At 39.7% G+C, this 13,496-nt stretch overlaps 3 protein-coding genes across 4 annotated transcripts in view; all 3 read left to right on the top strand.

Annotated features, from left to right (window-relative positions):
- Positions 1-786: 786 nt before the first annotated feature.
- On the top strand, positions 787-4,606 carry LOC107747118 (protocadherin alpha-8-like). The gene is made up of 2 exons (XM_016561543.1): positions 787-2,682; positions 3,996-4,606. Exons 1-2 carry the CDS (start codon positions 915-917, stop codon positions 4,604-4,606), a joined length of 2,379 nt encoding a protein of 792 aa, XP_016417029.1. The 5' UTR covers positions 787-914.
- A 485-nt stretch (positions 4,607-5,091) lies between these two features.
- On the top strand, positions 5,092-8,067 carry LOC107747117 (protocadherin gamma-A11-like). The gene is made up of 3 exons (XM_016561542.1): positions 5,092-6,643; positions 6,743-6,886; positions 8,036-8,067. Exons 1-3 carry the CDS (start codon positions 5,155-5,157, stop codon positions 8,065-8,067), a joined length of 1,665 nt encoding a protein of 554 aa, XP_016417028.1. The 5' UTR covers positions 5,092-5,154.
- A 174-nt stretch (positions 8,068-8,241) lies between these two features.
- LOC107747087 (protocadherin alpha-3-like) overlaps positions 8,242-13,496 on the top strand; it is a 147,996-nt gene continuing 142,741 nt past the window's right edge. For both annotated transcript variants that reach the window (XM_016561510.1, XM_016561512.1), the window contains exon 1: positions 8,242-10,602. In XM_016561510.1, the coding sequence (XP_016416996.1) occupies positions 8,242-10,602 (2,361 nt within the window). The remainder of the gene's footprint in view (positions 10,603-13,496) is intronic.

The raw sequence follows: 13,496 nt of genomic DNA, 5'->3' as shown, positions 1-13,496 counted from the left end.
GTGTTTTTTTATGGATTTTCTATAATGCTTTGTAAGATCTGCCCTGTTTATTTACCATCTCTCTGCGACATTTATGCGTGAGGCTCAAGTGACAAATGGCATGGATTCGCTCTTATAGGGAAAAAATTGCATCACATTATATGGTATTATCATAATTTGCCTAATTTGTTCTTATACAAAAATATAGGATTTTTGTTCGGCTCACGACTGTGTATTTCGTGAACTAATTTATTTTGTGTCACCATTTTAAATTTTTTGGAAAAACGTATCAAAAGTTTTTCTTATAGGTGACAAAATTTATTAGTTCATGAGTTCATAGCAGTATGGAGACGTATACAAAATTAAATAAACTGTATTTTTATTTTGAATTAGTAATGATACGACTTGCTTGCTACTTCTCGCGCGGAAATATGTCAGTGGTACTTAAATTTGCTGTGACATTTTGGATTGCAAGGTTTTGCGGTTTATGTTTATCAGGCTATATATTTTGTAGCTAAATGTCAAACAGGCTTAGCCTATGTGCTATATATTGATGTTTATTTAAAAAGCCATATCTGTATATGGATCGAATATTTGCTCTCCGTATGCATCATACAAAGATCAAATATATTATAGTTTAAGTGCATAGAATTATATTTAAAGTCTTGACATGCAGTAGTGGACCTCATGATGTCAGTATTACACAAGAAAACGTTTTTTTTTGGGGGGGGGCAGGGATCTAGTTTGCATCACACTAACCCAAGCTAGAGCGCACTGACTGCTTTTTCAGTCGGAGCATATACATACAAGAGTTAGTTCCGTGATTTTCGAGCAAAATATGTCTTAATATTCGACCCCGAATCATTTGAAAAAATTCATGCGGTAACTGTGAGGAGAATCAGTTTATACTTGTTCTTCAGACGACGGTTTTCAGCATGGATGCTGGGAAACAAAGGCGCAGATGTGAGAACTGCTGGATTTCTCTGTGTTTCTACTTGCTACCGTGCTTCGGACAGCGGGTTTCAGCGCAGATAAGATACACTATTCCAGAGGAGGTAAAAGAAGGATATATTGTGGGAAATATTGCAAAGGATTTGGGTCTTGATGTCAGTGCATTGGTGGACAGACGTTTTCGTATTGTTTCTGGATCAAATGAGGGCCTTTTTCAGGTAAATCAGAACAATGGCATCTTGTATGTGGAAAAGCATATCGACAGAGAGGCGCTGTGCGTTGAAAATGTTGCTTGCTTGATAAGTCTGAAAACTGTTGTTGAAAATCCTCTTGAAATTCATTATGTAGAAATAGAAGTTACCGATGTAAATGACCATGCACCCAATTTTGCTTATAAAGACGTCCTGTTAGAAATCGCAGAATCAACCCTACCGGGTGAGGACTTTCAATTGCAGGAAGCAAAGGACCCTGATTCAGGCATAAATTCTGTTCGTTTTTATAAACTGAGCCAAACCGAGTATTTTGAACTTGAGCTTCGCGAAAATGGGGGAGAGAAAAAGGTCCCCGTCTTGAAATTACGTAAATTGCTTGACAGGGAGCATCAGGTCACTCACAGTCTAATACTGACTGCTGTTGATGGTGGGAATCCACCAAGATCAGGGAGTATCATTATTAATGTCACGGTGCTGGATGATAATGATAACAGGCCAAAATTCAGCCAAGAGTTTTATTCTGTCACATTGCAAGAAAACGCTCCTGTTGGTACTCTTGTCATTAAATTGAACGCCACTGATTTAGATGAAGGTCAGAATGGAGAAATAGTTTATGCATTCGTGAAAAATATCGAAAAACATGTTTACGACACCTTTGATTTGGACAAAACAGGTGAGATTAGGGTAAAAGGTGATTTGGATTTTGAGAAAAATAATGTTTATAGAGTCGGTGTTATGGCGTCAGATAAAGGCCAACCACCGAAGACAAGCAACTGTCGAATTATCATTAAAGTGACTGACGAAAATGATAATGGACCAGAGATAGAAGTTACCTCACTGTCTGATGTAGTTCCCGAAGATTCAAAACCAGGAACAGTCATTTCACTTGTTAGTATTACTGATAAAGATTCGGGCGTTAATGGCAAAGTTGTTTGTAGAATATCTGACAATGTGCCTTTTGAACTGAAGACGTCATTTAAAGAAAATATGTACTCTCTTGTGACGAATGCTAAGTTAGATAGAGAAGTAGTGTCACAATATGATGTCACAATAACAGCCACAGATATTGGTCAGCCCCCTCTTTCCTCAGTCAAAACATTGAAAGTGCAGATATCAGACGTGAACGATAACGCTCCAGAATTCCTTCACAATCCGTTAGAACTTTACTTGATGGAAAATAACCCACCAGGAGCCTTCATATACTCTGTTAGCGCCTTCGACAAAGACCTGAATGAAAATGCTGCAATAACCTATCAAATAATTAGGGAAGACGGAGCAAAAAGTCATATGTCGTCTTTCCTTAATGTAAATTCAGACAACGGACATATAAATGCGCTTAAAAGCTTTGACTTTGAAACTGTAAAAACGTTCCAGTTCCATGTACTGGCTACAGACTCTGGAACTCCATCTCTGAGCAGTAACGTGACAGTGAACGTGTTTATTCTGGATCAGAACGACAACGTTCCAGTGATCTTATATCCAGTCAGCGCTAACGGTTCTGCTGAGGGTGTGGAAGAGATTCCCCGTAATGTGAACGCAGGTCATTTGGTGACTAAAGTCAGAGCCTATGACGCAGATATAGGATACAACGGCTGGTTATTATTTTCACTGCAGGAAGTTAGTGACCACAGTCTCTTTGGAGAGAGAGTGATGAGGATAAAATGCCATTTTTAGTACTGAAGAAGGCTGTTGATAGGGAGATTACAACTACATACAAGCTGATTTTAACAGCAGTTGACGGAGGGAATCCTCCGAGATCTGGCACGCTTAACATTACTATTACTGTTCTAGATATAAACGATAATCACCCTGTGTTTAGTCGAGAGTCATACTCTGTGACATTACAGGAGAATTGTATTACTGGCACTGTGGTTATCCGAGTGAATGCAACTGATATGGATGAGGGCCCGAATAGCGATATCGAATACAGTTTTGCAACATTAAATAGCAAAGTGCATGAGGTTTTTGAGCTCGATCAGGTCACCGGTGAAATACGTGTAAAGGGGGAAGTGGATTTTGAAGATACAGAAGTTTATAAACTCGATATTCAAGCCTCAGATAAGGGACATCTACCAATGTCTGCAAACTGTAGAGTTGTTATTAAGATTATTGATGTGAATGACAACCAGCCAGAGATTGAGATTACATCACTTTATAAGAACATCCCTGAAGATTCTAAGCCTGGAACGGTCATTTTTCTCGTCAGTATGACTGATAAAGACGCAGGGATCAATGGTAAAGTCATTTGTCAGTTAAACAAAAATATTCCCTTTGAGCTAAAGCCTTCTTTCAAAGACAATATGTACTCTTTAGTAACAAAAGTTCGGTTAGATAGAGAGACGAATTCACAGTATGACATTACAGTAACTGCCTCTGATTTAGGACAGCCGTCTTTGACTGCATCGACCACTCTAAGCGTTCAGATTTCTGATGTGAATGATAATGCTCCGGAATTTTTAATAAACCCTTTAGACCTCTACTTAATGGAAAATAATGCAGCCGGTTCGTCCATAATTTCTGTAAGCGCCTCTGATCGAGACACAGCTGAAAATGCCGTCATATCCTATCACATAATTAGAGGTGATGGCACACAGAATGATTTGTCATCTTTTTTGAATATAAATTCCGAGACAGGTGTTGTTTATTCGCTGAAAAGCTTTGACTTTGAAACATTAAAAACTTCCCACTTCCATGTGCTCGCTACAGACTCTGGAACTCCGTCTCTGAGCAGTAACGTGACAGTGAACGTGTTTATTCTGGATCAGAACGACAACGTTCCAGTGATCTTATATCCAGTCAGCGCTAACGGTTCTGCTGAGGGTGTGGAAGAGATTCCCCGTAATGTGAACGCAGGTCATTTGGTGACTAAAGTCAGAGCCTATGACGCAGATATAGGATACAACGGCTGGTTATTATTTTCACTGCAGGAAGTTAGTGACCACAGTCTCTTTGGTTTGGACCGCTATACAGGACAGATAAGAACCCTTCGCTCATTCACAGAAACAGACGAGACCCAGCATAAACTGCTCATAATGGTCAAAGACAATGGGAACGTTTCACTCTCAGCAACAGCGACTGTGATTGTCAAAGTTGTGGAGCCCAAAGAGGCGTTTGCAGCTTCTGATGTGAAAACCACAGTTAAAGACGAAGAGGAAAACAACGTGACATTTCATTTGATCATCACTTTGGGCTCGGTTTCAGTGCTTTTTGTCATCAGCATCATCTTCTTGATTGTAATGCAGTGCTCTAAATCGACAGACTATTCGTCCAAGTATTTACAGGATACAAATTACGACGGGACTCTGTGTCACAGCATCCAGTACAGATCTGGAGACAAACGGTACATGTTAGTTGGACCCAGAATGAGTATCGGCTCTACTATTGTCCCGGGCAGTAATGGAAATACTCTAGTGATACCAGATCGCAGGAGGAGAGTTTCTGGAGCGGTAAGAATGGTTTATTAAATCTAATTGCAGTCTTTGATTTGGATTCATCATTTATAGCTAAATGTATATTATTTTATCGGCTGGCTGCTTCTTTTTTTAAGCTTTTGTTGTCTTTTCATGCTTTCATTTGTTTTAACATGGCTGTTCATTGTTATAATAAAAAATTTGGGCTGTTTTTTGTTGCTCACGTCATGCTGGATTTCAGAGTTAAATTGAACCAATACAGCGATAATACATATTATCTCTGTGGTCCAACAGAATATATTTTCTTGATGTAGGTGTTTTTGTCAAAAACAAATCCACTCCACATGGTGTCAGTGTTACTCTAGGGCACTGTTCTGTTGCAAGCCCTACCCCATCAGGCGTCATATTTAATGAGAAACAGAACACTGTTTTGTGCAGAGAAGCGGAGCAGTGTAGCCGTGCGTTTGAAGCAGTGGTGACTGATGATTCCATCATACTTCCTTTTTCGATCATGCACCTGATATCAGAAATTACAAAAGGAAAAGACTGTTTCATGAGAAGAGCATCTGTAATCTGAAGTTATTAAATTATCTTTATTTGCGATGGATGTCGGAGGACAATGGAGCATACTGCCATGCCGGTGGATTACTCTTTCTTTGCTGTTGTGCGTCGGGAATCTGGTTAGTGCACACGTAAAATACAATGTCCCAGAGGAAGTGAAAGAAGGATCTGTTGTTGGAAATATTGCAAAGGATTTAAGCCTTGATGTCAGTAATTTGGCACACCGTCGGTTTCGTATTGTTTCTGGACCTGACGACGCGCTTTTCCAGGTAAATCAGAACAATGGGGAACTGTATGTCAGTAAGAGAATCGACAGGGAGAAGCTGTGCGATGGAAACGCTGTTTGTTCGATAAGTTTGAAATGCGTTTTTGAAGACCCCTTAGAGGTGCATTACATAGAAGTTGAAATTACAGATGTAAACGATAATCCACCCATTTTCCCGAGATCTGAGCAGCAATTTGAAATAGCCGAGCATACGCTTTTGGGAACACGTTTTCAAGTACAAACTGCCAGAGATCCTGATCTGGGAATGAACACGGTTCGACACTATAAACTAAGTCAGAATGAGCTGTTTGATATCGACGTTCGGGAAAGGCATGACACAAAAATACCATTTTTAGTTTTAAAGAAAGCGCTGGACAGAGAAAGGCAAGGCAAACATAGACTCATTCTGACAGCCATAGATGGTGGAATCCCACCAAAATCAGGGACTCTTAACATCACTGTTATTGTTCTGGATACAAATGACAATCGGCCCGTCTTCAGCCGCGACTCATATACTGCTACAATCCTGGAAAATGCAGCTCCGGGCGCTGTCGTAATTAAAATAAACGCAACTGATTTAGATGATGGACTGAACGGTGAAATCGAGTTCTCATTAGGCAAAAATTTAGAAGGAAAAATACACGACCTGTTTACGCTTGACAAGAGCACAGGTGAATTACAAGTTAAAGGCAAAATAGACTTTGAGGAAACGGATGTCTTTAAATTAGATGTGCAGGCATCTGATAAAGGCCAGCCTCCTCTGATAGCCGAAGCAGAGCTTAGCATTAAAGTCACAGATGTTAATGATAACTCCCCTGAAATTGAGATAACATCTCTTTCTAACGTTATATCTGAAAATGTGAAGCCTGGAACGGCCATAGCCTTAATCAGCGTTTCAGACAAGGACTCGGGTGTCAATGGCAGAGTAATTTGTACATTACCTGAAAATATGCCATTTGAGCTGAAATCATCATTTAAAGAGAATATGTATTCATTAGTGACAAAGGGGCGTTTAGATAGAGAAGTTACGTCAAGGTATGAAATCACTGTAACAGCCACTGACTTAGGAAAGCCACCTTTGTCTTCTTTTAAAATATTATATATACAGGTGTCTGATGTAAATGATAACGCACCAGAGTTTCCCCAGAATTCATATGAGCTTTATTTATCTGAAAACAATGTCCCTGGTGCTTCTATATTCTCTGTTACTGCCTTTGACAGAGACTTAAACGGAAATGCTGCAATAGGATATAACCTAAATCAAGGTGACTTGACATCTTTTCTAAACATCAATTCAGAAACGGGGATTATTTATTCGCTGAAAAGTTTTGATTTTGAAACCACCAAAACTTTTCATTTCCAAGTTTTTGCCTCAGATTCTGGAACTCCATCTCTGAGCAGTAACGTGACAGTGAACGTGTTTATTCTGGATCAGAACGACAACGTTCCAGTGATCTTATATCCAGTCAGCGCTAACGGTTCTGCTGAGGGTGTGGAAGAGATTCCCCGTAATGTGAACGCAGGTCATTTGGTGACTAAAGTCAGAGCCTATGACGCAGATATAGGATACAACGGCTGGTTATTATTTTCACTGCAGGAAGTTAGTGACCACAGTCTCTTTGGTTTGGACCGCTATACAGGACAGATAAGGACCCTTCGCTCATTCACAGAAACAGACGAGGCCCAGCATAAACTGCTCATACTGGTCAAAGACAATGGGAACGTTTCACTCTCCGCAACAGCGACTGTGATTGTCAAAGCTGTGGAGCCCAAAGAGCCTTTTGCAGCTTCGGATGTGAAAAACGCAGTAAAAGACGAGGAGGAAAACAACGCGACATTTTATTTGATCATCACTTTGGGCTCGGTTTCAGTGCTTTTTGTCATCAGCATCATCGTGTTGATTGTAATGCAGTGCTCTAAATCGACAGACTATTCATCCAAGTATTTACAGGATACAAATTACGACGGGACTCTGTGTCACAGCATCCAGTACAGATCTGGAGACAAACGGTACATGTTAGTTGGACCCAGAATGAGTATCGGCTCTACTATAGTCCCGGGCAGTAATGGAAATACTCTAGTCGTATCTGATCGCAGGAGGACAGATTCCGGAGAGGTAAGGATAATTTTAAATTTCCTTAGGCTTTCGTAAGTATTTTAGAGGATTTTATTTGGTATTTATGTTGGTATTTATATATATGTCAATAATTAGTATGGCGGTTTGCACAGCTTTTCACAAATTTGACTTTAAGATGTTGCTTACTGTTAGGTACTTTAATTTTTTTTGTTTTAAAAAATAAATTCTATTTTATAGTTTTTTAAACACGCCCTGGTGTCAAAATCACACTCTATGTGTTGCATAGTCTGTGTGCATGTCTTATATATATTATATATATTATATTATATTATATTATATATATTATTTTATGTTATTCGTCGTTGAGACAAGAGCTGTCTGTTGCAACATGAAATGTGCAAATATATTTTTGCCGAATAATAAAACGTTTTTTTCCCCCCAATTCGAACCATAAAACGTATTTTAATAAATGTTAAGGCTTCTGCAAATTGAAAGATACTGTAAACGGTAACCCTGGAGGTGACTTGAAAGGTTCAATGGTCCACTCGGTGTCAGTGTTGCTCTAATTTTTGATTTCAAGTTTCAAGTCCAGCCCAGGATGATTACGCGTAGGCTTGTATTGTCCGCCTTATCCTGGATGGTACGATCCGAAATGGCGTTTAAGTATGCGATCTGTTCTCCGTGTGTTTTCAGTTAAATAGTATTGTATTACGCAGATAAATTGTACATTGTTGTTTGTAATCGCCGAGGATATATTTCTGGCAGTCTCACAGTAATTGTTCTGTCATGGAAGCCGAAGGACAAAGGCGCAAATGGGCGTATTGGTGGATTGCTTTGTGTTTCTCCTTGCTTCTGTGTTTTGGACAGCACGTTTCAGCGCAGATAAGATATTCTATTCCAGAAGAATTGAAAGAAGGATCCGTTGTAGGACATATTGCTAAGGATCTTGGCCTTGATGTCAGCACTTTAGTAAACAGGAGATTCCGTATTGTGTCTGGATCAAAGGACGCTCTTTTTGAGGTAAATCAAAACAATGGCGTCTTATATGTTCATAAGAAAATTGACAGAGAGGAGCTGTGTGATGGAAATGGCGCATGCTTGATTAATCTGAAAATGGTGGTCGAAGATCCCTTGGAAATTCATTATGTTGGAGTGGAGGTAACTGATGTTAATGATAATTCACCCACATTCACAGAAGAGGAGGAGCATTTTGAGATTGCGGAACACACACCCACAGGGACGCGTTTCCAAATACAGGCAGCACGAGATGCTGATACGACTGTGAATAATGTCCGGTCGTATAAACTGAGTCATAATGAGTATTTCGAAGTTGAGACTAAGGACAGACATGACGAAAAAATACCGCTTTTAGTTTTAAAGAAAGCACTTGACCGTGAAAACGCCGCAGAACATAAATTGATACTAACTGCAATCGATGGTGGAAATCCACCACGGTCAGGAAATCTTAACATAATTGTTACTGTCCTTGATGTTAATGATAACCGTCCTGTGTTCAGTCAAGACTCCTATTCTGTAATGGTAAAAGAAAATGCTGCTATCGGTACGGTTTTGGTAAAACTTAATGCAACTGACTTGGACGAAGGTTTAAATGGTGTTGTAGAATACGCCTTTGGAAGAAACCTGAAGCGTAAAGTGCAAAATCTGTTTATACTCGATAGTGCAACAGGAGAAATTCAGATTAAAGGTGTGCTGGACTTTGAGGAAACAGAATTGTACAAGTTAGACGTACAAGCATCTGATAAAGGCCAACCACCCTTAGCAGCAGAATCCGTCGTTATTATTAAAGTAGCAGATATAAATGATAACGCTCCTGAAATAGACCTCACGTCTCTTTCCAATATAGTTTCCGAGGATTCTAAACCTGGGACTGTAATTTCATTGATTAGCATCAGTGACAAAGACTCCGGTATAAATGGAAAGATAATTCTAAGTGTTTCTGATAATGTTCCCTTTGAGCTGAAACCATCAGTTCAAGAGAATATTTATTCCCTTGTAACTAAAGGAAAATTAGATCGAGAACTTCTGTCCCATTATGACATAACAATAACAGTCACTGATTTAGGAAAACCTCCGTTATCTTCTTTTAAATCTCTGAGCGTTCAGGTATCAGATGTTAACGATAACAGTCCTGAATTTTCTCAAGATCCGCTTGAATTGTACTTAGTAGAAAATAACGCACCTGGTGCCTCCGTAATGTCTGTGAACGCATTCGATAAAGATTTAAATGAAAATGCAATGATTACTTATAATATTATTAGAGGGGGCGCTGCACAAAAGGATATGGCCTCTTTCCTGAACATTAACTCTGAAACGGGAGTTGTTTACGCCTTAAACCGCTTTGATTTTGAAGTAATTAGAAAGTTTCAGTTCCAAGTTGTTGCAAAGGATTCGGGGACTCCACCACTTAGCAGTAATGTGACAGTGAACGTGTTTATTCTGGATCAGAACGACAACGTTCCAGTGATCTTATATCCAGTCAGCGCTAACGGTTCTGCTGAGGGTGTGGAAGAGATTCCCCGTAATGTGAACGCAGGTCATTTGGTGACTAAAGTCAGAGCCTATGACGCAGATATAGGATACAACGGCTGGTTATTATTTTCACTGCAGGAAGTTAGTGACCACAGTCTCTTTGGTTTGGACCGCTATACAGGACAGATAAGGACCCTTCGCTCATTCACAGAAACAGACGAGGCCCAGCATAAACTGCTCATACTGGTCAAAGACAATGGGAACGTTTCACTCTCAGCAACAGCGACTGTGATTGTCAAAGTTGTGGAGCCCAAAGAGGCTTTTGCAGCTTCTGATGTGAAAAACACAGTAAAAGACGAGGAGGAAAACAATGTGACATTTTATTTGATCATCACTTTGGGCTCGGTTTCAGTGCTTTTTGTCATCAGCATCATCGTGTTGATTGTAATGCAGTGCTCTAAATCGACAGACTATTCGTCCAAGTATTTACAGGATACAAATTACGACGGGACTATGTGTCACAGCATCCAGTACAGATCTGGAGACAAACGGTACATGTTAGTTGGACCCAGAATGAGTACCGGCTCTACTATAGTCCCGGGCAGTAATGGAAATACTCTAGTGATCCCAGACCGCAGGAGGAGAGATTCTGGAGAGGTAAGAATGACGATTTTTTTCTTTGTATGCAATTACTAACTCGTACAGCTTCACAGACATACGACAAACTATGTTTCTCATAAAATTTATGAGCTAACTGCAAGTTAAGAATTTCTGACAATTGTTTTGCTTTGCAAAAAAGTGCAATGTGCATGCTTTACCAGATGTCTAAATGTTTGCTGTTGTTCCAAGTAGCGACAGCGTAGAGGGAGCTGTCCGCTGCGCTGGTGCTGAAATTAGTTGCGGTTTTCTTAAGAGTCGACTGGATTTCTAGTGAATTAAAAGTGGCTTTATTGTGCTGTCACACACGTCTGCACGAGTTTTTTTGGGGGTGATATCTATGCACTTTATGAAATTATGTAGCACGTAGGTAAGTGGGACACTGAATGCAATTATTTTACGTGGTTTTATACATTGTGCTTAATTAAATTTGAGGATTTGTCTTCCTGTAGACCACCCGATGTCACTGTTACACCAGTATTGGTATAGGAGATTAAGTCCAGCCCTTGATGATGATGCGAAACGGGCTGTATTGTTCCTCACATTTGTGAGGAAACATTTGCGAGCTGATGAACAGTATAATGGTAACAGGCTGTGCTAACTGTATTAACAGTGAATTCATTTTGTTTCGCATGATGTATCTAACATTATATTGTGGCATCTAATCATCCAGAATATACTGATCTTTGGAATAACGTTGCGGTGAACGGTCGCAATGGAAGCCAGAGGACAAAGGCGCGGATGGGAGCGCTGGTGGATTTTTCTGTGTTTCTTTTTGCTTGTGTGCTTTGGACAGCAGGTTTCAGGTCAGATTAGATATTCTGTTCCAGAAGAGGTGAAAGTGGGATCTGTCGTCGGAAATTGTGCTAATGATTTGGGTCTTGATGTCAATACATTGGCGGACAGACGGTTTCGTATTGTGTCTGGATCTAATGATGCTCTTTTCCAGGTAAATCAGAACAATGGCATCTTGTATGTGGATAAGCACATTGATAGAGATGAGGTGTGTGATGGAAATAGCGCCTGCTTGATTAATTTGAAAATAGTTGTCGAAAAACCCCTCGAGGTCCATTATGTGGAGGTTGAAATCACAGATGTAAATGATCACTCTCCTTCTTTCCACGATAAAGACTTCTATCTAGAGATTTGGGAAAACACTGTTACTGGAACACGATTTGAACTTCAAACTGCTCGAGATCTGGATGTGGGAGTTAATTCAGTTCGACATTACCAGCTGAGTAAGAATGCGCATTTTGATTTGGAAATTAAAGATAGTGTATACGGAGATAAAACACCTTTCTTAATATTACAGAAACCATTAGACAGGGAAATCACTGAAATACACAGGTTGCTACTAACTGAAGTAGATGGCGGAAATCCACCAAAATCGGGCACTCTTAATATCACTGTCTTTGTTCTGGATGTAAATGATAACCGACCCATATGCAATAGCGATACCTTAACGATAACACTGCGTGAAAATGCAATTATTGACACTGTAGTGATATTTATAAATGCAAGTGATGCGGATAGTGGTCTAAATGGTGAAGTAGAATATACATACAGTAGACACATGAAACCAAAAATACGTGAAATATTTCAATTAGATCGGACGACTGGTGAAATACGAGTTAGAGGCTTAATTGACTTTGAAGAAAATGAAATCTACAGTTTGATAATAAGGACATCAGACAAAGGGATTCCTCCTTACTAACACGGATTGTCAGCTCATCATTAAAGTTGAAGATGTAAATGACAATAAACCAGAAATACAAGTAACATCTCTTTCAAATGTAGTTTCGGAGGACGCAAAAATTGGAACTGTTATTTCTCTCATAAGTGTAAGTGATAAAGATTCTGGGATCAATGGAAAAGTTGTGTGTTGCCTTTCTGACAGTGTGCCATTTGAGTTAAAACCGTCTGTTCAAGATAACATGTATTCCCTTGTAACAAAAGAACGCTTAGACCGAGAGTTAGTGTCTGAATACAATATCAAAATAACAGCAACAGATTTAGGTAATCCTTCTCTGGCAGTGTATAAAACTATATTTGTACAGGTGTCAGATGTAAATGATAATATCCCAGAATTTTCGTCAAATCCTCTAGAGCTTTATTTAACTGAAAATAACCCTCTAGGCGCTTCTATATTTTCTGTCAGTGCATCAGACAGAGATATTAATGAAAATGCTGCCATAACTTATCATATCATCAGAGGTGGTCGGACACAGAACGATATGGCATCTGCCATGAATATAAATTCTGAGACTGGTGTTATTCACATGCTAAAGAGCTTTGACTTTGAAACTGTTAAAACGTTCCAGTTCCATGTTGTTGCTACAGACTCTGGAACTCCATCTCTGAGCAGTAACGTGACAGTGAACGTGTTTATTCTGGATCAGAACGACAACGTTCCAGTGATCTTATATCCAGTCAGCGCTAACGTGCTTGCTGAGGGTGTGGAAGAGATTCCCTGTAATGTGAACGCAGGTCATTTGGTGACTAAAGTCAGAGCCTATGACGCAGATATAGGATACAACGGCTGGTTATTATTTTCACTGCAGGAAGTTAGTGACCACAGTCTGTTTGGTTTGGACCGTTATACAGGACAGATAAGGACCCTTCGCTCATTCACAGAAACAGATGAGGCCCAGCATAAACTGCTCATACTGGTCAAAGACAATGGGAACGTTTCACTCTTAGCAACAGCGACTGTGATTGTCAAAGTTGTGGAGCCCAAAGAGGCTTTTGCAGCTTCTGATGTGAAAAACGCAGTAAAAGACGAGGAGGAAAACAACGTGACATTTTATTTGATCATCACTTTGGGCTCGGTTTCAGTGCTTTTTGTCATCAGCATCATCGTGTTGATTGTAATGCAGTGCTCTAAATCGACAGAC

This window comes from Sinocyclocheilus rhinocerous, unplaced genomic scaffold (genome assembly GCF_001515625.1).
Source record: "Sinocyclocheilus rhinocerous isolate Xijiao unplaced genomic scaffold, SAMN03320098_v1.1 scaffold168, whole genome shotgun sequence".
NCBI classification, from domain to species: Eukaryota; Metazoa; Chordata; class Actinopteri; order Cypriniformes; family Cyprinidae; genus Sinocyclocheilus; species Sinocyclocheilus rhinocerous.
Note: the sequence above shows the minus strand (reverse complement) of the source record. Positions and strands in the feature narration are given on the sequence as shown.

Excerpts from the sequence above, each read along its gene's own strand:
- LOC107747117 (XM_016561542.1), top strand. The coding sequence starts at position 5,155 with ATGGATGTCGGAGGACAATGGAGCATACTGCCATGCCGGTGGATTACT. Across the intron at positions 6,644-6,742 it reads AGGATATAACCTAAATCAAG|TTTTTGCCTCAGATTCTGGA; the intron begins GTGACTTGACAT and ends TTCATTTCCAAG. Across the intron at positions 6,887-8,035 it reads GGGTGTGGAAGAGATTCCCC|TTTCAAGTCCAGCCCAGGAT; the intron begins GTAATGTGAACG and ends TTTGATTTCAAG.
- LOC107747118 (XM_016561543.1), top strand. The coding sequence starts at position 915 with ATGGATGCTGGGAAACAAAGGCGCAGATGTGAGAACTGCTGGATTTCT. Across the intron at positions 2,683-3,995 it reads TCCCCGTAATGTGAACGCAG|GTCATTTGGTGACTAAAGTC; the intron begins GTCATTTGGTGA and ends ATGTGAACGCAG.